Source organism: Bipolaris sorokiniana, assembly GCF_000338995.1.
Source record: "Bipolaris sorokiniana ND90Pr unplaced genomic scaffold COCSAscaffold_5, whole genome shotgun sequence".
In the NCBI taxonomy this organism is placed as follows: domain Eukaryota; kingdom Fungi; phylum Ascomycota; class Dothideomycetes; order Pleosporales; family Pleosporaceae; genus Bipolaris; species Bipolaris sorokiniana.
The window spans coordinates 352,797-377,154 of record NW_006911899.1 but is presented as its reverse complement, the minus strand read 5'-3'; the positions used below and the strand labels follow the sequence as shown (position 1 = coordinate 377,154).

At 52.7% G+C, this 24,358-nt stretch overlaps 9 protein-coding genes across 9 annotated transcripts; 4 read left to right on the top strand and 5 right to left on the bottom strand.

Moving 5' to 3' along the window:
* Positions 1–1,246: 1,246 nt before the first annotated feature.
* Positions 1,247–3,559, bottom strand: COCSADRAFT_35463 (uncharacterized protein). Its single transcript, XM_007700130.1, has 3 exons — positions 2,781–3,559; positions 1,952–2,732; positions 1,247–1,902 (listed from the first exon to the last, which is right to left on the bottom strand). The coding sequence occupies exons 1-3, from the start codon at positions 3,470–3,472 to the stop codon at positions 1,705–1,707; spliced, it is 1,671 nt and encodes a 556-aa protein (XP_007698320.1). The 5' UTR covers positions 3,473–3,559; the 3' UTR covers positions 1,247–1,704.
* Positions 3,560–3,805: 246 nt separating this feature from the next.
* On the top strand, positions 3,806–4,788 carry COCSADRAFT_35462 (uncharacterized protein; the record flags this gene model as incomplete). Its single annotated transcript, XM_007700129.1, has 1 exon — positions 3,806–4,788. A coding segment is annotated over exon 1 (472 nt), but the record flags the coding sequence as incomplete, so codon positions are not given.
* Positions 4,789–4,880: 92 nt separating this feature from the next.
* On the bottom strand, positions 4,881–6,152 carry COCSADRAFT_354572 (uncharacterized protein; the record flags this gene model as incomplete). The annotated part of the gene is made up of 3 exons (XM_007700376.1): positions 4,881–5,295; positions 5,357–5,933; positions 5,996–6,152. The coding sequence occupies 3 exons, from the start codon at positions 6,150–6,152 to the stop codon at positions 4,881–4,883; spliced, it is 1,149 nt and encodes a 382-aa protein (XP_007698566.1).
* A 353-nt stretch (positions 6,153–6,505) lies between these two features.
* Positions 6,506–9,547, bottom strand: COCSADRAFT_114135 (uncharacterized protein). The gene has a single exon (XM_007700375.1). It carries the CDS (start codon positions 9,460–9,462, stop codon positions 6,883–6,885), a length of 2,580 nt encoding a protein of 859 aa, XP_007698565.1. The 5' UTR covers positions 9,463–9,547; the 3' UTR covers positions 6,506–6,882.
* A 2,293-nt stretch (positions 9,548–11,840) lies between these two features.
* Positions 11,841–13,667, top strand: COCSADRAFT_354570 (uncharacterized protein; the record flags this gene model as incomplete). Its single annotated transcript, XM_007700374.1, has 3 exons — positions 11,841–11,888; positions 11,953–11,970; positions 12,236–13,667. The coding sequence occupies 3 exons, from the start codon at positions 11,841–11,843 to the stop codon at positions 13,508–13,510; spliced, it is 1,341 nt and encodes a 446-aa protein (XP_007698564.1). The 3' UTR covers positions 13,511–13,667.
* A 45-nt stretch (positions 13,668–13,712) lies between these two features.
* Positions 13,713–15,896, bottom strand: COCSADRAFT_35459 (uncharacterized protein). Its single transcript, XM_007700128.1, has 5 exons — positions 15,649–15,896; positions 15,441–15,594; positions 15,104–15,390; positions 14,707–15,052; positions 13,713–14,649 (listed from the first exon to the last, which is right to left on the bottom strand). The coding sequence occupies exons 1-5, from the start codon at positions 15,882–15,884 to the stop codon at positions 13,927–13,929; spliced, it is 1,746 nt and encodes a 581-aa protein (XP_007698318.1). The 5' UTR covers positions 15,885–15,896; the 3' UTR covers positions 13,713–13,926.
* A 686-nt stretch (positions 15,897–16,582) lies between these two features.
* Positions 16,583–19,201, top strand: COCSADRAFT_86422 (glycoside hydrolase family 36 protein; the record flags this gene model as incomplete). Its single annotated transcript, XM_007700373.1, has 3 exons — positions 16,583–16,693; positions 16,810–18,889; positions 18,996–19,201. Coding segments are annotated over 3 exons (2,397 nt in total), but the record flags the coding sequence as incomplete, so codon positions are not given.
* A 523-nt stretch (positions 19,202–19,724) lies between these two features.
* Positions 19,725–22,144, bottom strand: COCSADRAFT_169893 (uncharacterized protein; the record flags this gene model as incomplete). The annotated part of the gene is made up of 4 exons (XM_007700372.1): positions 19,725–20,266; positions 20,316–20,928; positions 20,978–22,002; positions 22,066–22,144. 4 exons carry the CDS (start codon positions 22,142–22,144, stop codon positions 19,725–19,727), a joined length of 2,259 nt encoding a protein of 752 aa, XP_007698562.1.
* Positions 22,145–22,333: 189 nt separating this feature from the next.
* Positions 22,334–23,935, top strand: COCSADRAFT_35456 (uncharacterized protein). The gene has a single exon (XM_007700127.1). It carries the CDS (start codon positions 22,474–22,476, stop codon positions 23,695–23,697), a length of 1,224 nt encoding a protein of 407 aa, XP_007698317.1. The 5' UTR covers positions 22,334–22,473; the 3' UTR covers positions 23,698–23,935.
* The last annotated feature ends 423 nt before the right edge of the window (positions 23,936–24,358 follow it).

The window sequence follows — 24,358 nt, the reverse complement described above, 5'->3', positions numbered from 1 at the left end:
CTAAGCTCGAAATTTCATCGGGAGGCTCTAAATGCTCAGATTCGTCGTAGGCGGCGTCTGTGTCACCATGCAAATGTGAGAGAGCGTCTTCATACCCTATGCAAGTGCCATATGTGTTCTTCTTAACTGCCTTGCCATGGTGGGAATGTTTGGGGTTTCGATCAAAGTTCGCCGGTTCTGCAGTCTTGTCCATCTTCCCAGACCCTGACAGATGCTGATCGAAGCCGCAAAGCAACATCCATATAAGATATAGCCGGCCAGCAACGCAACACCAGGTGACGCTTTGTTCTTCTTGAACAATCTTAATCTTGGAAAGTTTGGAATAGGATTCTGGCTTGCAGGCGATGCAAGAATTCAATCCACAAGTGCTGCATTTGACTATACATGACAAAGTGTCGACTGTCTCATCCATCCAGTTTTGAAACATGGTGCAGATATCGAGTTCCGATGAAAAGCGCAGCTCCCTACATAGTCGACACCGGAGGTTCTTGATATGAAGGGCGAATTCCGAAAAATTTCTTAGAGTGACACATCCACATGCCGTCTCCGTTGCGTAGGTCACTACTCTAGCATTGCTCGTTTCCGTTTCCGAGACACCCTGCTTTTGCGATTCACTTGATGCGCTCACTGTAGATAGAGATGCGCTCACTGTCGACAGACTTGCGGGTGAGCTACATTTCGCCTGCTCTTTCTCACACCCCTGGCCTGCCTGCTTCTGCACCTCGGGCTCTTCATCGATGACTTCGTTGTGTCCGTACGGGCGATTCGCCGCAGGTGATGCACACGCACCCTCAAAGTCAGCCTTAGCCGCATTCGATACCGTCTTGTCCAAGACATGTTCGGAATCACATCCCGGTTTGCCGCTGTCATGCCGATCCATTATATGGTAGTCTATGTTGACAACAAGGGTCGATGATAAGAACGTGCCTATAGCAGTATGGACTGGCGGGTGGGAGGTCAGAGTTGTAAGCCAGAGTCGGGGCTTGGTAGAACAAGAGTGTGGTAAGCAGTGAGTCAAGACCAAAAGTATTTTTGAGTGAGGATAAATAATGAGTAGTTTTGTAGATGATGTTACATAAGCCAATCCAGATTCACTTGCTGTTGGCGTCTCGATTGGCAAGGGTTGGGCGTTGCACCATGTAGCGGGCGGTGAAGTGGAGTGGAGAGTAGACAAGTGGCCCTTGGCCGCCAAAGGCAGAACAGGTGAATCAGAGAGACTGTAGCTAGAGTGGGAAGGGGCTCCCAACCGCGGACAGGCGCAGTTGCACTTATCGAATGGCAGTGTCATACAAGCGGCAGAACTACGGCCCTACTATTCAGGCTGACCATACGACACCGATGCCCAATAGCAAGTGTAGAAACTGCGAGTCACCATGAGTGACACTCCTCCAGCTATGGCTTGGGGCATGCAATGACAGAGTTGCTCGTAAATCGTAGCTACCAAGACACACGTATGCCATCCCTGCTTCACTCTAGTTGTGACTGGACAAAGGTCATTGCTTTGGTGTTGCTTGCAAATAGGACATAAATGATGAAGAAGGCACAGATGGATCAGAAAACTGGTATCAACTACATGGCGACTGCGCAGCCAAATTTTAAGAAAGACAACATACGTGCATAGTATCGTCAACTTGGGTGTCGCATACCACCAACTCCTTCTTGGAGCAGACTGGGATCCTTCTGACGTACTGGCTCACTGAGCGGTTACAGCATAACTAATCCAATGCCACCCATATGATCCTTGCTCGCCTGGTTTCTGGAGTCGATGCCGCCAGGAATCGGCGCAGCACGATAGTTGTAGAAATAGTAGTGTAATGATCCGTCTCCAGCACCGAAGCGTTGCTCTTCCAGGAACAGTGGGTTATCTAGTAGTGTGAGGGCGTTGAAGACGTCGAAATCAGCCTACCCCTGTTAACTGGCCATCCAAGTTGTGCAACATCAGCATGCTTACCTTCTTTGCCAGGATGAGCGCGTCCTTCATTAGCAAGTTCAACCGTTTCTTCAACTCTGCATTGTCTTTCTCAAACGCAACCTCAGTACCATAGTAGAAGAGGTACGCCGCCTTGATGGTGTCGTGCTTCTTATTGCCAATGACGGTACTCTCAAGATTGTAGAAGGAGAAGTAGTCTGTGATCTTGTGAGTGTCGGGGTCCTCGACGACGTAACTCCACACGACCTGCTCCTTGGGCTTCTCTTTTGGCGCCATCCAGTGCTCGAACTCGGTTTTATCGAATACTTGCGCCATGTCCATGCGCTCAAGATATCGCTGCAGGAGATTGAGAGTTGCGTCAACATCCTTGGCCTCCATTTCGCGAAGTCCGGGGGTAGATGTGGTGTCTGGCAACTTGTACCGGATGATCTGGCGTTGTTTGGTGCTACCGTGGGGTAGGGGAGAGAAGCCAACATCATACAGCTTTTCCCAGTTGATGGCGCGATGGAAATATCTGGCGGTTGAAACGGGGGTAGGTAATAAGGACCCAACAGTGTATACAGCCTGGAATGTACCTTCAACGTAGCAGCGGCGGGTGATTTCCTTGATGAGTACGGGTGCTAACCGCTTTGAACGGAGCTTCTTGTGGACGCATAGGAAGTTGACTTCGGAGCAGTTGAGAACCTTATCGCGTACTCGCATCTGTATCGGGATGCCGGAGATGAATGCAACCAGCTTGCCTGAGGCGGTTGCGCGAACACCAACGTGCCATTCCTTCTTCCAACCGGGTGCCTTTAGAGCCCTATGGTTGTTAGCTTGAGTTTGTTTTCTACTGTTGCAACACTCCTACCAGTTCAAGAACGACGGCGAGTATTTGAAGCGGAAAGTTGCATCCTTGTCCTCGACGTAGTGGTTGGTGAGCAGCTCGTAGACTTCTTCCAGCTGCTTCTCTTGTTCCAAATCCATAGTCACCCATTCAAAGCCGGGGTACATGGGGCTTGGGTTTTTATCGACTTTTTCAATGTCAATCTCTTTGATTGGCCCGTCCTTGATCTTGTCCTTATTTGCCATCTCGTCGAAGCTGGGAACAGGCTGTGTCTTCCAGAACGCGTGACTAGCCATGTCTTTTTGGCTACCTTGTGGTGCGAGCCCTGTGAGCATCTCGTTGAGGTTGAGCGTTTGGAGCAGCTTTTGCAGATCCTCCTTATTGTTCACCTTGCCCTGGAGTTCATTCGCAAGCGCAGGGTTGTTTGCGAGCAGCATGTTCATAGCTTCCTTGGGCAGAATTCCTCCAGCGGGCGCGTTCAAATCCGTGACCTCGCCCGCCTTTCCCTTGCCACTGAGCGCATCCTTTATCTTGTTCTTCGTGCTCTTTTTCTTCTTTCCAGCTGCACCCTCGGCCCCTTCCGCTGTTCCGGTCTCCTCATCGCCACTTTCGTTTGCAGACTCGGCCTCTACTTGTTTGCTCGATTCGGCGACTGCTTCGGCGGCTGCTTTGGCGTCGGCTTCGGGATCGGATACCTTGGAGGCTTCCTGAGGCATATTTGGAGAATTGGAGAGGTTGTGAGGATGCAGCGGTAGTAGGCGTGGCGTGGAGGGGGTGTGGCTGTTGTCGTGTCAATTGGTAGCTCAGGAACAGGCAATTGGCGGCATTGCGTAGGTGGGGCATGGCGGGGTACGTAGGACAGCCCTGCCCTGATCGCCAACGCCATTGTTGGCACCTGCTTTGAACACCTACCAAGTCGAATTACTCAAGCGTACTAATATGCAGGCCATCTCATCTGCAGACCACATCTATGTCAATACGCACGTGACCATTTTGAAAACAATGGTGCCGTCTCTATTCCGTACTGAACAGCAAGTCAAGAAACATGGTGTTCGTCTTTCGTCCATCGCTTGAAACATGGGATATATGCAAGCAAAAAAGCTCTGATTTGGAATTCACTCTCTAAGTACCTCCAATAAACATGTGAAGATATGACCCCGTTATCAACCTACCCCTCCACTAGAAAGAGCAAACTAAAACCAGGAATAGCAGGCCAGAAATCAAGAAGAGCAAATCGCAATCATAAAGAACACCCCAAAACAAGAAGACAGCCAACACAAGCACGCCCATAAGGAAGAAGAGAGTAGTAGAAAGAAAACCCCAAGCTCCGCCGTGCACACGATTCACCCTCAAGTCCACTCATCATAAGGAAGCACCCCCCCGCACATCCCCCAATCCCAAAGCCCCCCATGCTCCACTCATGCCATATCCTCCATCCTTACAGAACGGTCCCTTCCCCCAGGGCAAACCCAGGTTCCAGCAACTCAGATACCGCAAGGGACTATACCTGCTGCATCAGACAAAATAAGAGACATCCCTCTTTCCTTACAGAACGGAGCTTTACTCCCCAGGACGAACCCAGGTTTTTCAGCGGCTCAGGCACCGCAAGGGACTATACCTGCTGTATCGGAAAAAGAAGGGGACGTCGTGTAGGCAAAAGGTTTTCTTGTGTGGACTGGGGAATGAGATGCTTCTATGCAGAGGCGTCCTCGCGCGGGGGCATTTTGTACGCAGCGAAATGGACGCACCTCTTGAATGATATAGGTCCCAAATTTATCTCGGCGACGTATTTGACGAGCTCCATGCACTGGAAAGATGTAGCTGTGGGATCTTCCGGCGAAGCATTGGGTTGTGTCGACGTAGGTTTAGGTTTCAGTGTAGCATGAGCATTTCCGCTGGATCTCCATGACTTCAGCCGGCCCTGAGCTGCAAAGTCTTCGATTTGCGGCCCGAAGAGGCTCCAGGGTTTTCGATAGGTTTAGGTCGCTTAGCGGAGATGTCAAAGGGATTCTTCATTTCTTTGTATCGCGGCATGTTCAAGCCAGGGATTACCCCAGAGAAGACATAGTGGTCTTTAAGGAAGGGGTCGAATCCAATGGGGACTTTATTGGGGAAAGTATAGCTTCAGCGCTGGAGGATGGCGGCCATGCGGTGAGGCTCGTGTTCAATGCGTTTTGCGAGTGATTCCACGTTGACGCAGTACACTTTGTTCAGTGTATCCTCTCTCCGAAGTGTGCCCCCCTTGTAGCCGATGTAGAGACCAGTCTTCTTGTCGGCGACTGGATTGAACTTGATGAGGGTGGTCCGGTATGGATGATCGCCATCGAGTGCATTGGGCTGCTTGCCGTTGGCGATATTGTAGTGTGCGTTCAGCATACTGCAGAGCACGAGGCGGAAGTAGTTGTTATCATGGACAAGTTCCATGATAGTACTTCGATAGCCGACGCACTTGTTGCCAAGCATGAGACTGTTGGGAGAGTCTTGATATAGGACCGGTTTGGACTGACTTTGTGCTTGCGCGAGACGCTCTTCCGTTACCCTTAGTCTTAGCAGTAGATCAGCAGTCTGCTTCAACATAGGCTTTCCAAGTTTTATAAGACCATCCATTGGGCTTGCCCTTCTTCAGATCAACTCCAAATATCTGGAAAGCGAAGATAACGCAACGCATGCAAACCACTTGAATCGAGAGCTTCGTGATCTGGATGTACCCAAAAAGCATTCGGACAGACTGGTCAACCTCGCAGAGAGCTCTCAAGATGCATCCCAGAAAGTACTTGTAGCACGTCATCCAGGCGGCCCACAATACATCCTCTTCGTCGAGGCCAAAGATAACTTGTACAGTGATGCAAAAGAATTCCATCGTACGAGGCCAAATCCTTATCAAGTTGCGAATTCGAAGTTTGATCAAGGGAATTAGAATTTTCCAAACGAATAAGACCAAGCTAGTCGCCATGAAGATGCCTATGATCATGTCCAGAACGGAGTATTGCGGGACGGCGAGCGAGGAGAGCAGGTAGACGCATTCTTCTAACACCAATGAAGTGCTGGAAGTTTGGTCATGAGCGAGGGATTCGTTAGATGGCGGGTAGTTGTATGGGCCGAGCATAGGACGAGCAGCAGGAGGCAGAGGAGTAGAAGTAGTTATAGGAAGCGCATGATCGATGGCGGTGGTAGGGGCTGAATTAGCCATTTAGTCAGTATCATTACTAGTGCTATGAAGACGATAAGTTGTGACTTACTCCCGACTGTCTGAGTGACTGTGATAGTAGAATAGACTCGAGTTACTTGAACGACAAGAGTAGTGACCTCAACGACATCGACCACGTGAGCGGGCGGAAGAATAGCTTGCCATAGCAAGGCACTAAACAAGGCCGGTATGATTTTGGCTGGCCACATGTTTGGTGAGATTGGTGTTGAGTTATATAAAATCAGCCAATGAGATGTTTTTATAGAATTGTATCAAATCACTTGGTACAATACTGTCGTGTAGTTGAATCAAATCCATCAGTGACAACCACCATTTTCCCCACACCTATATACCCCACGGGATAGCATATTCAAGAATTGTATTGATGCCTAAACTGCGTGTCCATTCAAGGATGAAGAGTTGTACGTATGCTCATGTGTTCATGTCGAAACAAGATGGCTGAGTTTTGGCACTGGGCGACTATGATTTCTTGGCCATCTCCCTGTCTCATAGTTTCACACACAGAAAACAAACACTGTGCAGAGAGGCCTTTATTGTTTGTACAACTTTTCCAATTGGAGTTTGTATTCAATGCAGTATGCTACTTAAAAATCCTTCCTATGCTACTAGATCAAGACTGCTTTTTGCAACTTCATCTTTGGGTATATCCAGTGGTACAAAAACATTAGATCCAGTCCAAGGGTCATGACAAACGTCCACAGGACGGGTATATGGGGAAACGTTTTTAAGGACAGTAGATGAAGAAGAAGGCCAGTTGTGTGCTGCCGTAGGCGCACTGGCCCAGATGTTGTTACACGGGATTTGACAAGAAAGAAAATAGAGGGTTGGTCGGTAGGTTGGATTGAAAACGCAAAAAAAGGGTATCGCTTAGCAGATAACGCAAAATATTGAGAAAGAGCAGGCATTGAGTCACGATGCTCAAGAGGTGGATGTGGAGGAGGGTTTCGCCTGTATCGTAGTTCCATTTCCAAACTTGATGGTGAAATCCACCATGTTCAGTTCGAAAGGGCCGACATCGACGGTTCCAGATTTAGCATTGCCGTTACGATTGTCGGTGAGTAGGGTCTGTATGGATTCCTGTGCGTTGGCAGCAACGTCTAGACTACGGCTTTCCTGAAGCGCAAGTAGAACAGCAATACGGCCAAGGTCAAGCGCATCGACATTGCTAGAGATGGGCTGCGCGATCAAAGCATTTGTGCCACCCGAGTTCTGGTTGCCAGAAACTCCGTTCTGCCTACTCTGGCCGACCGTCTGACGCTTGACTTGCTGACCTGGGATTTGCGCAGGGCGGGGGTGATGGAGAGCTGTCAGTGTCCGTGAAGGATGGAACGTCGTCCGCAAATCCATGGAGTGCAGGTGCCGGGGTACAGATCGAGAAGCCAGGCCGTTGAATGTTATCAATGCGTTCTCAGCTGCGCAGCTCAGAGAAAGAGTTGAGAACAATGACAGGATAAGAGTTGCATTTAGGGGCACGTTAAAGTTAGTTGGGGCTTCTTCCATCAGGCGCGGAATACCGGAGCCCATGGTAGCGTTGTTCGCCGTACCCGCAATACTGGTGGTTGTGCATCCAGTGGCATCGTTGTTGGTGCACGTGCGTCCTGTAAAGCCGTTGATGCAGATGCAGCTGCATGACATGTCCGCGTTGAGTATTGCAACGCCTTCGTTTTGACAGGTGATGACACCAGAACACTGACTATCGCCTGCGCCGGCTGTCGGAGCTGGAATGGCCGCACCGTTTGTGGTACTTGCACCACCGTTACCATTGTTGCTTCCTGTATTATCTTGAGCAGCGCTGCTACTAGCCGCCCTGTTCTGGTTGGGGATGACGACCAAGACAACGGGGATGACGACTGCTGCAGCGATGATGAAAAGCAAAACAATCAAAAGTGTAATAAATGTCCATAGTGGCATGCCACAACATCTCCGGCGCTTCTCCGGTTTCTCGTTTTTAGTATCATTGTTTACGAAGGCGCGGTCTGAGTTTCTGGCCGAAGGCCAATCAGAGTTGCCACCATTGCTGGCGTTTGGAGTAGCCCAACCTGAACGAACTGGGGTTTCCTGGCCAGGTGGAGGAAATGCTGCAAGCATTTCAGACAGACCAGACTGGCGCCCATTGTTCTTTTCAGGGGCGCCACTTTCCCAAAAGTCTATGCCCAGTCGACTAGCTGTGCGTCCACGGTCGAGATTAGACGCGAGTCGTGTCGCTCTCCGAATCAGATCTGGCAAACTTGTTAGACTACCACGCGCCTCAGCGTCACGAACAGCATCCATGTCGAGTCTCGGAGGCCGTCGTGTGGCAGCGCGGTCCCCCAGTGCGATTGGGCGTAGTTCTTGTTGAAGCGGCGACGAGGTTCCTCCGACTGCGGACTTCATTCTGAATGTTTGTATCGTGCTTGTAGATTCTGACGAAGTCGACCTGCTCAAAGGCGACCTAGCCCTTCCAGGAGAACCATCTCTTGATGAAAACGCTGCTGCTCCCAGTCCCATTGCAGCGATTCCGGAAGCACCCGTCCTTGGTTTATTCAGGCCATTCTTCTTGTCACCGGAAGGTTCCACAGATCTGATAGTCATAAGCGATGGCTTGGTACGTCTACCCAGACTGGCTTGCCGCACAAGACCTGGTGACGGCTGGACAAGGCCCCTTTGGTCGTCATGCTCGCTGACTGAAAGGGTGTCCATGTTGCTATCAATAGTTCCTTCTTCGTCGGAAAAGGGGTCGTCGTCTGGGTAGAAGGCATCTGCGTTGCTTGGAAACACATTGCTCGATGCAAAAGAACCTCGTTGCGACTGAATTGCTGTAGAATGGGACTCCGATTCCTCGACGATGGGTGATACATAGGACATTTGTGTGTAATATGATGAAGGTCCTCTTCGCGCAGAGGGTGGCGGGCCTATACTTGGAAATCGTCGAGCTTGTTGTATGTTTGGCATGGGCGGTTGGGGGACGGGGAAATCGGGTATGGATCCAATCGAGGAATCGGACGCGATAGATGACGTGGTGATTGGACGAGATGAAGACTGAAAAGAACCTGGCGAGAGGTTGTCGTTGCGTTGTGAGTAGCCTAGGGAAAGCGGAGAGCCCATGTCTGGTGATAATTGCTGAATTGGAAAGTCTTCGGACAGGGGGCGAGGGTCTTGTCGTGGTGCCCGGATCCTTTTGGGCGAACGTAGCGGAATGTCAGGAGGGGGATCTACCCTCTCGGTTCTGCTAGGGAGGGGCCATTGTGGTGATGGAGAGCTCGACTCTATCTCGTTTCTGGTGTCTGGCACAACCCTTATTGGCGATGGCCCAGCCTTCCCCTGAGAATATTGCGAGACGAGTTGGTTGGGTCGGCGAGGGAGACCGATGATCTTTGAAGTGTCTGGGAGCTGCGTCCTCTTTTGCTCGGCCTGCATCCTTTCCCGAGCTGCCCGTACTGAGCCCGGCTTCGAATCTCCATCTCTTTCTGGGTCCGTCGCACGGTATGCTCCGGCGCCCAACCTCGGGTCGTAACTCATGAATTGAACGTGGAAATGCTGACGGTGGGTGTGTCAATCGACACTGGCCTGCTGTGGATCGACGATGCGCAACGCGAAGCTCCCGGGCTGGGATAGAGAGGAGTGAAAGTAAGTAAAGGCGATGACGGTAGTTCAGAGGGACCGTCGAGTTCTGAAAGGAGTTGGTTACAGGTATGGCTACGCGACGACTGAGGCATATGCAACTGCGGCAGGACGGCCAATGGCCAGTGCGAACATGTAAGATGCACAATGGTCAGTCGGAATACTTGCTGTTTGAATAATGGTCCAGGCAAGTTCGCGAAATAGCCCGGTACGATGGTGGATGAAGGTGACAGGTGGGAACGAGAACGAACGATTCGAGACAGTCGAAGGTCGCGAATCCTTGCCCAGCAGATAGCCGGTTACCAGAAGGCTTAGTGAGACAGAGACTTTAGGATTGGCACGATGGAAGAATGCCCTGTATCAGACATCGACAGGCCTAGAGGAATGCAAGTCAGAAGAGGCTGCTCGCATGAGAAATGATACTCAAGCAGGCCTGCCAGGGCGGCGCAAACAAGAAAGTCGACGATAATGCAAAGTACAACAGGGCTGCTATGAACAGCAAGTCCATGCATTCCAGGCTTCGCAAGCCTAATACGAACACGGCGGAAGCCCAGGCAGGCAGGCACAAGACGATGTGACGTTGTCCGTTGCAGGCGCGTGGCGCTGATCCCAACCGGGTTTCAAGAGGGGAAAAATCCATGTACGTACCGTGAGAGGTGGTCGGACGAGCGCAGTCCGCAGTCTAGGCAATGGGGATGCGAAGATGGTGTTCTTGGTGACTGGTCATGGGGTGGGCGCGCAAAAGTGGTGGTGGTGGGCAGGCCGTTAGGCTAATATAAGAAGCATGCATATAGGTTGTATGTACAGGTGATAAATGCGGAAGCTAAGCTTCGCAACGGCACGAACGAAAAAAAAAAAGAAAAAGAAAAAGAAAAAAGGTAGAATCAATCGAGTTCACAGGGAGATGGCTGGGGGCCTGGTAGTTGAATGAGCGTCGAGCTCGCGGGAATGGACGGAGAGTGAGGCCCGGGGTGAATGGAAAAAGTGAGGGTGGACAAGAAGGGACGAGGCGAGGCAGTCGAGGCAGCGACGGTGTGTCTCGCGACTACGGAGACTTTGGCAGCGGAGGGGGGTGGGAAAGCAACCAGGGCTGCGGGTGGGACAGGCAAGGTTGGCATGGTTCAGAGTTTGGGCGCACTGACTAGAAGAAGTGTGGTGCAGGAAGCGAAGACGCCACTGCATCCGCGGTCGCCTCAGGGGTCTCGGAGTCGTCACTGGCGACGGGGTGCAGCATGGTGCGACAGGCACGAGCGCACACCCTCCCGTCTAGGGAATGAGGTGGCGAGGGTTCCCGAGGATGGGCCATAGAAGATGACGATGGGCCAGAGATAATAATAATGATAGTAGGTCCAGATAGCCCGCGGGCGTAAGCCGCGAGATGGCGCTAAGCCTTTGCTGTGTAGTAGCCCTGGTTCACGAGGCTGGCACGGAACCATTGCCGTATTTTGGGCCCTTAGGGACTGGCGGGTGTTGTGGTTGTTGTTGTTGTGTCTTCTTGTTGTTGTTATGGTGGTGGTGGCGGTGGTGGTGATGGTGGTTGGGGACCCTGTACCTGCAGAGTATACGCGTATAGTATAGACAACTGCCGCAATGGCGCGTCCACTAGTAGCATTGTCTGACCGTCCAGCCAACCAAGCCCAAGAATCGGTCTCGACAATCATCTTCAGCCAAGACGGCCCTTTGGGCTCTATCGCCTCGGAAGGCGCTGTTTTGGTGCCAGCCGATGCGGCCGCTGCAGGTGTCACCAAGCCTTACTGCAAGCCCTTCGATCGTGTGAACACTGCGTTAATACTAGGTTGCTAGTAGTAGTGGTGTCCCGCTCGGCGCACACGTTGGTTGACAGGTCAGACGATTCAAGGAGCCATTGTATTGGGGGAGCAGCCAAGAACAAGACTGAGCATGTTGTCATATTGTATGCGGGCTGCAATCAATGCGAGGTCCATGGCATACTACATGGCATATGGCACGTAAAGTATCGAATGCCCCGTGCTTAGTCCCCGCCCGTTCTGGCTCGCCTTAGTGACATGCAGGCGGGTGCACGTGACGCGGCAAAGAGATTGTCTCCATCTACTACTACTACTACTACTACGCGGCAACGCAAAGAAAACTGCGATACAAGACAAAAGAAATGGTGACACTATTGATTCCGGCGTCGCTAAAAAAACAAACAGCCACGCCCGTCTTTGCCGTGGCTAGTTGCACCGTGTGCCCTAGTACGACGTCATCCAACACTATCACTATCACCACTCAAACCCCAGCAGCGTCACGGCGATCAAATGCTTATGGCCTACCACTCGCGAGTGCCGCGTTGTGAAGAATACCATGTACGCGCCTGTTCCACAGCACTGGTAGCAGTTGCAACAACAATATTAGCAACAACAACCACAGGCCTGGCCACTGTGTCCCGTAAGCAGGCACGACGGGCGGTGGCACCATGCACCGCCCTTGATCAGCCATCATGCCGTGTCCCACGGCTCATGTCGAGTCCGAGTCATCTCTCATGTAACCGAACCCCCACGAGACGTTTGCCGTTGACACGAAAAAAAATCCCACGAATGCTGCTGCTGACTACTAACCCATCATCCACCATGGCCTCATCGTCGCAAGTTCGTCATAGAACCTCTACCCACCAGCCTCACATCCTCTGCTAGCCTCTTTAACTTTACCACAGGCAATTGCAGTAGTAGACGCAGTCAGTCTCACTGGCACTGACACTGATAACATCAGCACACCTGTAACACCCGCCGACCGCTTCAGAACTCGGCCCTTGCGAAACGATAGCGCGGAATCCTCTCTCGATGCAGCTGTTGCTTCACCGAATCGCGCATATGCACATCCGTGTTTGCACCACGACTCCGCAAATTACCCAAATGCCCTTCACAATACACCACCTCTGAAGCCAGCAGAGTCACGCCCTAGGCCCGTCTCGCCCTTGGGGTTAGCTAATGTCCGCATTCGTCGCTCCCACCACGGCTCACGACTGCTTCAGTCTCCTGCGCGTGCTGGCCACGCCGCCCGCATGAGGCAGCTTTTTGAAGATGCTAGCCATGAACAGCAAACACTGCAGCCGGCACATTTGCCATACCCACAGTTGCCAAACATTTCAGCAAAAGCATCGTCGCCGCTAGCTCGATGTGGCCACGTGCACAACCATTCGCAGCAAGCCACCTCCCCCGTTCGCCGACTAGAGTCTCTATGCATACCAACGACGTTGTTACCAAGCCCTCGGCCAGGTTTCGCAAAAACGTCGCAACAGAGTTCTGAGTCCTGGTCCGACGATTCCGGCTACCTGATTCCAGGCTCGCGTAGTAAACCCAACCCAAAGTCTATCCGCGCCTCTGTACTTGATGACCACATCTCCAAGTGGCTCACTGGTGTTTCAACGCCAAACGGCCATGAACCTTACGCCAAGCCTCCCCAACCAAATACGTATTCCAGGCCCCAATTCTGTCAGCGCTCGTCCTCGAATTTCAGTGAAACAGCTTCGAGAAGCGGTCAAGAGGCGCTAGAAGCACCTTCAGCAAACACCGTCACCATACGCGATGTCTTCCATACTCGCACAGAGTCTACCATCCACCCCACAACACCACTTCATTCGCGTCCTCGTGATGCTAACAATCAAGTCTTGTCCCCTGATCCCGACCTCGAGCTCAGCCCTCTAAGCCCAAATGTCTGCATCGAGCGCGGCCCATCGCGCTACCATTCTTCCCGTAACTTACACAGTGCTGCATCTCCCACCAAATCTCTCTACGTGTCCTCCAAGGAAAACGCCACTCCTCCTAATGATATTACTTCTCACCACGCACAACGTGGTAGTAGCGGAGGTGGTGCCCAGGAATCCCCCTGTAAAATCGGCATCGGAACACGATTCCAGCACCCAAGTCACACTCCCCATACGAGCCGCGGAATACGCACACGACATGTGGATCCGCAAAGCTCAGTCTGACAGACAGACGCACCAACCATCTCAAAGAAGCGAGCGAGGGGAGCTGCGATGGGGATACACAGATGCTAGGGTAAGCAACAAAGCATGAAAGAGAGGTGATACGATATTAGTACTTGTGTAATCATATCATCCTTACTATAACACTAGCCGGTTTCCCCGTACATGATTCAAATAAACAAGGCACCTTGGTATTAGTTTGCCGGGGGGAGTGTGGCAAATCAATCAAGCAAATTAGATCAGAAAGGGCGGAGGGGAGAACTAGTGCATTGTTTTCTACCCTTATTCACATTCTATATTACTTGGTCGTTTCCTCCAAACAAAACCAGAATGAAGTAACATATAGTTAAAACTTTGGCCCTAAAGCTTAAGAAAAAAAAGACATCCTCGTTCATGCCCTATTGTTTCCCCCGCTCAAATCAATCACGGACAATTCTACAAATCTGAATCTTAGCCTTTCCCGCGCGCAAAACGAGGGCCTCCCAGTCCACCAAATAGTGATTCGGGTCGACCTCTTTGCCGGGTTCGATGGTCGCCCATTTGAGGGCAGTGGGGTTATCAACTGTGCCCGAGTTGGGCACGATGACATAGGCACCCTTTTTCGCAATGAGCCGGCTGGCTTCTGAGCGTGAAGCGGCGAGGCCTGCGGCGTGGAGGATGTGAGGGAAGGAACCTGGGGCGAGCATGGACAGGGGTAGGGTGACGATGTGGTTGTTATTGTCCGAGGGCTTGGGGGGCGGAGGTGTTGCTCCGATGGGTTGGGCCGGTGAGCTGGTGCTCGCGTAGGTCTGCTTGTATTCTAGGAGCTCTTGTTCTTTTGCGCTGAGTGATGGCTCGGCGTCCAACGATGATGGAGATGAGGCGTCGGTACCCTTGCTGTTGGAAATGGCGGTTCGGAGGGAGAGGAGCGAGAAGGTGTTTGTGCCTTGGCCGAAGGCGTCTTTGTGGGCTGCCTCTGCTTTCTTTGCTGCGGCAGCGCCGTGGGCTAGCTCGACGATTTCGCGGGCGAGAATGTGCTGGGCCAGGCGCTTGGAAGGGTCTTGGGATTGCTGGGACATGAGCAGCTTGATGGAGTCGAGGGGGAGGAAGGTGAAGAGTTTGAGGTAGCGCTCTACGTCGGTATCCGCGGTGCGCATAAAGTACTGTAATACGAGTTAGTTGAGGAGTCCATTTAGTGTCAAAGTACTGAGTGTAAGTACCTGGTAGAGGTCAAACGAGTTTAGCATTTGGCCATCAAGCCAGACAGCATTGCCAGCACTCTTGCCAAACTTCTCGCCAGAAGCGGTCGTAAGTAATGGTGTCGTCAGTCCGTATGTCGCTACACGTGGATCCTCTTCTGCTGCTCCGTTGTCCATGCCATATATCTTGCGCATATGGCTAACAGCGCCCATACCTGCAATAATGTTGCCATACTGATCAGAGCCACCGATTTGGAGCTGAACACCCTGGTTCTTGTACATGCTCCACCAGTCGTATGCTTGAAAGAGAGGGTAGCTGAATTCGGATATGGCCATGCCTTCGCCGCTTTCCATTCGGAGCTTGACTCTAATGCACGTGTGAGAAAGCAAGTCTGTACAACGGTCGGTTGGGACTTACGAATCGCGACTGAGCATAGCGCCCAGGCGCATGCCCGAGCCCAAGTCCCTCATCAGTTCCACTGCGCTGAGCTTCTCGAGCCATTTGCGGTTGTTGAGAATATCTTGCTTCCGGCTCGTCATCTGCGAGAACTGGTGCTTGATACCTAGGCACTTGACATTGGTCCACAACTTCTCAAGCTGTCGCTGGATGCTCTCTACGTTCATGAATTGCACGTTCTCCGCCTGGCGTGAGCGTGCTGTCGTTCTGCCAGAAGGATCTCCAATCTGTACAGTGCCTCCACCCAACTAACTCATGATTAACAGCCATTGTGCGTGACGGATCGCGGGGAGCTCACCAGGCTCACGGTGTAGTAACCATGCAGGTACATCCAGTACAGCGCCATCAGAGGGAGAAGATGGCCGACGTGCAGGGAGGGTGCCGTCGGGTCTACGCCAACGTACACACCAATGCGCTTCTCTGTGAGCAGCCAATTGAGCTCCTTGCGTCCGCTGTAAATTCTTAGTATAGTCCTGCCATGGCTGTCTCCTCCTTGCCATGCTCACCCAGCAACATCCTTGACAAATCCTCGCTCTTCAAGCATGCTCAGCATGCTCTGCTGCATCCCCGCTCGCATCCTGCCCGCTTGCTCTTCCCATTGTGCTTGTCTGGCTGCTGGATCTGATTCCTCGTCCGCCCACCTCTTTGCTGGTCGCTCACCGCGCGCCAAAATAGACTGCTGCCGTATGCATTGTCGACACACGAGGAGCCGTGGTCTGGACAGTTGTCTCCAGGTTGACATGGCTGCCAATTGCACCGCATCGCATCTGACCCCAGGTCAAAAATGTTCCGGCTTGCCAAGCGGGAGCGAGCTCGACGCCGATTGGCTGAAGCTCACAGCTCCCTGCAGCTTCCCCGACGTCTCCGCATCCGCCTTCATCCACATCCGCACACGTCACATGCACTGCCCTTGCGCATGATGCTACTACAATTAGTGCCTACATGTACACCGTTGATCTCCTAGCTGCAACCTCAATCAAACATCAATTCACCCTCTTTGCCTCCATCTCTAGTTGTTTTGCCTGATCGTGTCTTATTGTTCTATCAATCCTACACTAAGCACAGCTTACTCTTACACCTCACCTTGAGCTTTGCTTGTCCCGTGTAACGAAACCCCCTGTTTTGCCACCATGTATGCCTCACTCACCTGTTATCCGCCGTTGGGCCAGACAACGACCATTGCTTCAGATAGAGATTCCGTGAGTTCAAGGCTGCTCTGGGTGCTAGAAATGGTTCTAACGTCCTGTCAGGTCAAGTTCACAGTAGCCATTGAGAGCTCTGTTGGCTCGGAAAAGAGCTGGGAAGTCGCCTTATGGCATAATTTCCACGCCTCGGACCAATGGACCAGCTCTAACTTTGAGCCCAACCTCGAGCCAACTGTGGTATGAGCGGTTGTCCTGCCATACATGCATCAAGAAAGCTGATATTCTCAAGACGGCGGTCAGCCCACACCGAACCGATTTAAAACGTCAGTGCTTTACATTTGAACTCACGGGCCGCCCAAAGCACGGTTCTTCAGTATCATACACTGTTACCTTCAGATCAGGAAAGGTATGTTTTGAACAAGTTATCATCATCCACTCCGTCACCTGACACTGTTGCTTGTTAAATATCAAAATTACGAATGAACTTCACTACCTCTTCAAGGGCGCAATTGACGATTACAGGAGGAGCCATGGAAATGGGCAAACGAGCACTTCTCAACTTCCGATGGCCATCTCATCTATCAGTCATCAGAACCATTGGATGACAACTTGACATGGTATCTTGAAAATCTTCCACCATTTCTCACTGTCTCAAAGGAGCAAAGTGACACACCTAATACTCAACTATGGGACATCTCCTACCCAATCGGAGCAGCCTCTAGCAAAACACCTGGTCAATCACGCGAAAAACTGGGCAAGCCCACGAACCTCTCTCGGTGGTTTGCGGCAATTCGCCTGTGGGCTCCGTGGATTGCACCTAGACAAGGCAAAGATCGCTTCCAGCCTGACAAAGAGGCCATTTTGGCTGCATTTGAGCGACATGACGGGTCACACTTGGTGATTCTAGCAATCAGTGGAGTTGGGGATATTCTCACTACCCTCAATCACGATGGCGCTGGAAATATCGTAATGAATTCCACAAACGATGCCGACAAGGATGGAACTGTTCGCCTTGTTGCTACGGTTGGCAAGAATGTGGAAGATGCAATTGCTGCCTCAATGTACTATGCACGCAGGCTTGTAATGGCTTACGAAGAGTCTACTGGGCAAATTGATGAGGAGACAAAGGCTCTGGTCGACGACTTCAAGCCCCAATGGCTGGAGAACTGGTACGACGGATTGTCATACTGTACTTGGAATGGACTGGGTCAAAAACTCACAGAGGATAAAATCTTTGACGCATTGGAATCTCTGCAAAAGAACGAGATCAATATCAGCAACCTTATCATCGACGACAACTGGCAGTCATTGAACACAGAAGGTGGCGACCAGTTCGACAACGCATGGATGGAGTTTGAAGCCAACAAGAATGGCTTTCCCCGCGGTCTCAAGGCTACAGTAGGCCATATCCGAGACAAGTACAAGCACATCAAACACGTCGCAGTCTGGCATGCCATGTTCGGCTACTGGGGTGGTGTAGCCCCCGAAGGACGTATCGCAAAAGAGTACAAGACGACAACCGTCAAACTCAAAGACGGAGTCTCGGGTGGCGAGATCGTAGTAGTTGCCGAAGAGGACGTCGACCGCTTCTACAAAGACTTTTACCAATTCCTATCTTCCTGCGGAGTCGACTCCGTAAAGACAGACGCCCAATTCTTCCTCGACGAACTCCAAGACGCAGACGACCGCCGCAAACTAGTCAAGTCCTTCCAAGACGCCTGGTCCATCGCCCAACTCCGCTACTTCTCCGCCCGAGCAATATCCTGCATGTCGCAAGCACCCCCTTTAATCTTCCACTCCCAACTTCCCTCCAACAAACCCCGCATGCTCCTCCGCAACTCGGACGACTTCTTCCCCGAAGTCCCCGCCAGCCACCCCTGGCACATCTTCTGCAACGCCCACAACTCGCTCCTCACACAATACCTCAACATCCTCCCAGACTGGGACATGTTCCAAACAAGCCACGACTACGCCGCTTTTCACGCCGCAGGCCGCTGCGTCTCCGGCGGCCCCATCTATATCACTGACGTCCCCGGTCACCACGATATCAACCTCATTTCTCAAATGACGGGTAACACCCCACGCGGCGACACCGTCATCCTGCGTCCCCACACCGTCGGCAAAAGCACTTCGGCATACAATGCCTACGACGACGCTGTCTTGCTTAAAGTAAGCACGTACGTCGGTAGAGCACACACCGGCGTGTCTATCCTAGGTATCTTCAACTGCACTCCCAAACCCGTCTCGGAAATCATCGCCCTCGACGCTTTTCCCGGTGCCGAAAAGGGAACCTACGTCATCCGCTCGCATACAGACGGTCAGGTCAGCAAGCCCACCAGTGTAGCTACAAACGCCGCCTTTGTACATCTCGATGTCGCAGTGCGCGGCTGGGAGATTCTTTCAGCGTTCCCGCTGCAATCGTTTACGCTGGAGCGCAGCGAGCATCTTCGAGCTGGCGGTCCAAAACACATTAGTGTGGCGAACCTGGGGGTCCTGGGTAAAATGACGGGCGCGGCGGCGATTATCAACTCGGATTCGTATGTCGAGCGCAGTTCGGGGCGCTTGAGGGTTTGGTCCAGTTTGAAGGTTTTGGGCACGTTTGGTAAGTGTCGTCCTCCTTTTCCTCCTCGTCCTCCTCTTCTTCCCTTACTTACTTGTCTCTTCTTTTCTTTCGTGTCATGTGCAGTGCTAACGTGAGAAAAAAAAAGGATTGTACGTCTCGGATCTCCCTAGTCGCTCGATCGAAAATGACTTTTTCGCGGTACTGTTTGGACGCCCGATCCCCCTGCATTGTGTCAGTGTGAGTAAAGGGTGCGAGAATGTGCTTGAGATTGATACGGTGAGGGCGTGGAAGGAGACGGATTCGAAGGCTGGGTGGAGCAATGAGGTTGTTGTTGAGGTGTTTATTCGGTGATTGAAATGACATGACATGGGAGTACTATGGGTAAAGGATGGAGTCTGAGTTCTGCGTGGGGGGTTGTTTTTTTCCAAGTACAATGAAGCAATTCGACGAACATGTCTGAGCGTATGCCACGGATGACTTTGTATCAAGTCAAACTTGATATCCTCATCATGATTGCAACACATCACTATTCAAGCACCATTTCATTTCCCCAAGAGATGTGTAATGCTCAAGACAATAAGACTTTCAGGTATCTCGATCAAACGTAAAATACACACATGCAAGCACAAACGCTACCATCCAACGCCGAAGAAACAGGATCGCTCATTGGGAGAACAAACAAGGCCAAGCCAGACATGAACAGTTTATGCACTTTTTTCTTCTTTTCATCGTCTGACTGTTCCATATCAGCAGTGTCATTTACAAGACGGCGTTCTGTAACGTCTCTCCTTGCTCATATGTCACATGATTGACTTTGATTCCTTTATCACCGATTCATTTTTCTCCCTCATAGATTTCCGACTTGAAGCACTCATCATAACTTGACGCCCCAGATACCGCGTCCACCAGCAACACCGACCCATTCGCCGCCCTGCGCAGTCAATGCGCTCTGAGGTGCCCAGCTGAGGTTACCAACTTCATAGTCGCATCGCCAACTAGCGTATGGCCCCTTTTGGCCGACTGGTGCATTTTGCTGGTTTGCAGCGCCATTTGCGGGGTGCGAGTTTGCAGGTGGAGGTGGAGGCTGTATTGAAGCATGTTCGTTGCTGATTGTAGCACCATTGTTTGCGTGTAGCAGATCCCATATCAAGACGAGCGAGTCATCGGCGCCGGATGCAAGCATTCCTCTCCGAGAGGGGTTCCATTCTATACTGTTGACAGCTGCAGAGTGACCGCGAAGTTCAAGCAGGGCTTGGCCGGGTTGTCTAACATCGAGGATACGGATGAGGTTGGAGTCGGCGGCAAAGGTAGCAAGGAGGTGTGAGTCGTGTGGGGAAGCGGCGAGTCGGAGCAGCGGTGGAGCATACGACATGGTCTGCTGTGCTTTGGTCGGAGACATGCGGCCAGTTGGTGAGCCTGTGTGGAGTTAATTACTAGTATACGTAGGAAAACAAGATGTACTAACCCTTGTCTCTATCTGCTCCCTTGTCAGAAGGCTCGTAGATGATTGTGCTGTGTTCCAGACTGCGCAGATCGAACATGCGCACACTTCCATCGGCACCGCAGCTCACAAAGACGTCGACACTGCCTGCGCAGAAGCGAACGTCAAAGACCTCTTTGTCGTGGGCAATCAATTGTGTCTTTGCTGTAAGAGAGGGTATATCCCAAATTGTGCAGGTTGTGTCTATGCTGGAGGTGATGATGAGCTTCGGCGACATAGTGTTCCAGTCAAGGGACGTTAGCGGAGCGGTATGTTCTGGTGTCTTGGAATTAGAGAGGAGCGCAAGTGGTGTAAGCTTAGGAAGTTGAGGTTCTCGTGTATTCACGGATGATGAGCGTGTGATGGTGTTGCTCGTGGTGTTTCCAGAGGCTTGGGGTAGCGACCATAGGCGCAGGTGGTCGCCAGACGTTGCGAGGAGGTCTGTCGACTGTTTCTGTGACGAGGGCGGCTCCCACAACATGCGTGTGACTGGGAAGGAGCATGTGGCCTCGGCAATGGCGTTGTATTCAAGGCCAAAGGGGGTTGCGCCAGGGGTGGAGACGTCTTGGGGCGCTATCTGCGTGTCGAGGATGCGGATCTAAACGGCGCATTAGTTGACGTCTCATCGTACATAAATGACTGCTTACAAAGTTGTGGTTGTCTTCTAGGTAACTGCCTACGGCCATCTTGCCGGCGCTGTTGCTCCCCGATACATTCCACTTGCACCAATCGAAGGCGTATATGCTCCAGGGGGCGAGGTAGTTGCTGTTGGAGGGCACCTTGTTCATGTCACCGAGGGTCGGGTTGCCGTGACCCGCATTCTCAGGCTCCATATTCGAGTTTGCGCGTGGTCTAATATCCGCGAGGCCGAGGGGAGATTGGGAGGCGGCGCCCGAAGGGGTCGTGGGATAGTACTTTTGCGCGGGCGTGCCGGCGGCGTACTTGGGCTGCTGCTGCTCGGGGGTATTGGAAAAAGGAATGTATTTCTGGTCAGGGCCCAGGCCGGCTGGGCTGGAGCGCGAGTACGAGTGCGACGAGTGGGGGGAGTGCTGGGACTGGCTGATTGTGTTTGAGCGCGTGGGTAGCGTGTACTGCTGAGCGTTTGTGGCTATCTGCGTCTGGGAAGGCCCAACGGGGGCAGTGTAGGAAGTGGCAGGGCCGGGTCGCTGCAGCTGCTGCTGTTGCAGCTGCTGTGACGGTTGTGGCTGCGGTGGCTGTTGTGGCTGCTGCTGCTGCTGCTGCTGCTGCTGCTGCTGTTGCTGCTGTTGCTGCGACGCCGCACCGCTTGCAGGTTGGAGACTGCCAGGCACGGCGGGAGAGGCATATTGGCTGTTTTGCGGGGTGCCATGGTCAAGGTTGATGTTGGGCGCCGACCGATAGGTGTCGGGCGGGTTGTACATTTGCTGGCCCGACGTCGCTGGAGGAGGCACTGAGGCATGCTGACCTACTGCTGCCGACACATGGTGCTCTTCTGGTGCGCGCCCTCCCATGCTGGGCACTTTGTGTCGCGGCGTGTCGAAGCTCGAGTTTGCAGCTGGCGGTGCCGTGGATGCCATGTACGCTTCACCCGGTGCTTGGGCATTGCCACTGCTTCCTGGCAGAAAGGCATCGGTGCCCGCCCGTGTGGTGCCCTGGGTTGCTGCGCGCAGATTACCTCCAGGCGCTCCTATGCCTGCGGATGGGGGAGATGGTTATCAGCTGGTGTTCAGGTAGAGTGCCCCGGAGGCCTACATACTCCCAAGCGCCGAAGCGGCGGCATAGATGCCCTGTGCTGGGTCGAGGGGCGCATTCTGGTGGTGGTGTCCGAAGGGCATGGCGCCTACAATTCCTACCGCGCTGGCTCACCAAGAGGGAAAAGAAAAACAAAGTGACGTGCAACGGTTGCGGCGTAGAGTCGTCTGGGAAAGCGACATGTGCGGTTGGCGTATGTAGAGTCCCTGGGCGGCTCTGTCTCGGCAAATGTTCCCCACCACCCCTCCAACTAACCCTCCCATTCACGTCCAGGGCGGGAAAGAGGACGGACATTGCAGTAGAGCCCCCGCGATTCATGCTCCCTCTGCTCGCAAGACGTATTGCATTCAACTCTGTCTCTGTCCCTACCACACCTTTGGTTCGTCTGGTGATTGCTCGTCATTTTGTAACCATGCCGCCCTCACGCAAGCCAGTCCACCGTGCCCTGTTGCTGCTGCCACCTGCACCAGCTCCGTCATCGTATGCAGCACTCAAGGCTGCATACAACGCCCCAATATGCACCGTTTTGAAAGAGCTGGCAGCATCACAGTCTAAATCACAGGGGCATACTCTCTTGGAAATTGCTTTACCATGCCCGCACCTGTACGGACATCTTGATGCGCCGCGGGGACCCTATTACGCCATCACGCAGCAGCTAGTCGCTGACCTCTACAAGCTCATTTGCATCACGACAAGCAGGCACGCTATCGATACTGAGGATGAGGAAGGTATCGACGCTCGCATTGTGCTGGTGGCATACCCAAGAGACGGTCACCTGATCGGGCCCCTGCCGGATGCTACTCCAGAGCAGGAACTCCAAGGCCCAGCCGTCGACATGCATACACTAGCTCGCAGTCATCGGTCATGGAACGTCGTCTATTCAGTCGAGAGTGAACAAGGCGAGCAAGTGCTGAGCGCCTTTGCATCTCTAGCCAAATCTCAGTACGCTGTGAACAAAGTCCGGGGCGGACTAGTGAGTGTAGACGCTTCGGCGCCAGAGTCGTCTCTTGAACAGGCCAGTGCAGCCACGAACCACATCTCAGTAGCTGTTGGAGGGACTTTTGATCATCTTCACATTGGCCACAAGCTGCTGCTAACCATGTTCGCATTCATGCTGGGGAGACGGCAGTCGTCTACTCCAGAGTCGAAGCCCAGTGTGCTTACCGTTGGAATCACTGGAGATGCCCTGCTACAGAAGAAAAAGTATGCAGACCAGCTTGAGAGCTGGAAGCAACGCCAGGAGTCTGTACACGACTTTCTCTCACACCTTGTCTACTTTGGATCTCCAAATGACGAGCGGATTCGCGTCGAAGAACTGAATGAGCCTGGGCCAAATGGCCATGCCGTGCACGTCAGCTATCCCCTTGGGCTCACTATCAAATATGTCGAGATATGGGATCCTTTTGGCCCGACCATCACCGACAAGGACATTACCGCCCTGGTGCTGTCGCTCGAAACGAGGAGCGGGGGTGCGGCAGTCAACGAAAAGCGCAAGGAGCAGTGCTGGGAGGCGCTCGAGGTGTTTGAGGTTGCGGTTCTCGATGCCAGCGAAGAAGACAACGTGGACGAATCTTTCGAGAGCAAGCTGAGCAGTACCGAGATCCGGCGCAAACACAGCGAGCGCGCTCGGGTCTAGAGCACAGGGGGCGAGGAAGATGAGGCGAAGACAAGCAGGCGGAAATGACGGATAAAGGCAGGGCGAGTTGAGGCAGTATGTGGCGGTATGTAAGTCGATGGACGGGTGGACAGGTGGACAGGGTGGAAAAAAAGACAAATCGACGTCTGGGTTGAGTGCTTGTGTAACGGAGCACCAGGGCTGGGTGCGGAGGATGAGGCGACACGACGACACAAGATGCAAATGACGTTGTGGGGGGGGGGGGGGGTTGATTTGATACATGGTAGCTAGCATTAGCAGTGGCATTGGCACGGGGCAAGGGGGACGACGGCAGGAATGACGATATATGCAATCGAGAGAGGCAGTCGGTGACAAGTCAGCCAGGCCGGGCAGCGTGCTGTGTGGGTTGCGGTGCGTGGGCTGGGCGATTCCAAGGGCACGGCCATGGTATCGTGGTGATGACGCTCTGCAGGTCGGGTGATTAGCGTCACAAGCGCTCGAGACGCATGCTGTGCTGGCAACGCAGGCATCCAAGGGTCTTGGGGACGGCGGTAGGGTGGATATGTAGAGTAGAGTAGAGTAGAGTAGAGTAGCTAAGTAGAGTTGTCGGGGATATGCGCCCCACCTTTGTCGGGCAGTGGTGGTGCAGCAGGTGCAGGCAGGCGGTGGGCATACAACGAAT

Bases quoted from the DNA above. Each gene is read 5' to 3' on its own strand.
- COCSADRAFT_35463 (XM_007700130.1), bottom strand. From the start codon at position 3,472: ATGCCTCAGGAAGCCTCCAAGGTATCCGATCCCGAAGCCGACGCCAAA. The intron at 2,733-2,780 runs GTAGGAGTGTTG...TAACAACCATAG, and splicing joins TCGCCGTCGTTCTTGAACTG to GGCTCTAAAGGCACCCGGTT. The intron at 1,903-1,951 runs GTAAGCATGCTG...TAACAGGGGTAG, and splicing joins CGCTCATCCTGGCAAAGAAG to GCTGATTTCGACGTCTTCAA.
- COCSADRAFT_114135 (XM_007700375.1), bottom strand. From the start codon at position 9,462: ATGAGTTACGACCCGAGGTTGGGCGCCGGAGCATACCGTGCGACGGAC.
- COCSADRAFT_35459 (XM_007700128.1), bottom strand. From the start codon at position 15,884: ATGTCAACCTGGAGACAACTGTCCAGACCACGGCTCCTCGTGTGTCGA. The intron at 15,595-15,648 runs GTGAGCATGGCA...AAGAATTTACAG, and splicing joins TTTGTCAAGGATGTTGCTGG to CGGACGCAAGGAGCTCAATT. The intron at 14,650-14,706 runs GTACTTACACTC...CTCGTATTACAG, and splicing joins ACTCGTTTGACCTCTACCAG to TACTTTATGCGCACCGCGGA.
- COCSADRAFT_35456 (XM_007700127.1), top strand. From the start codon at position 22,474: ATGCCGCCCTCACGCAAGCCAGTCCACCGTGCCCTGTTGCTGCTGCCA.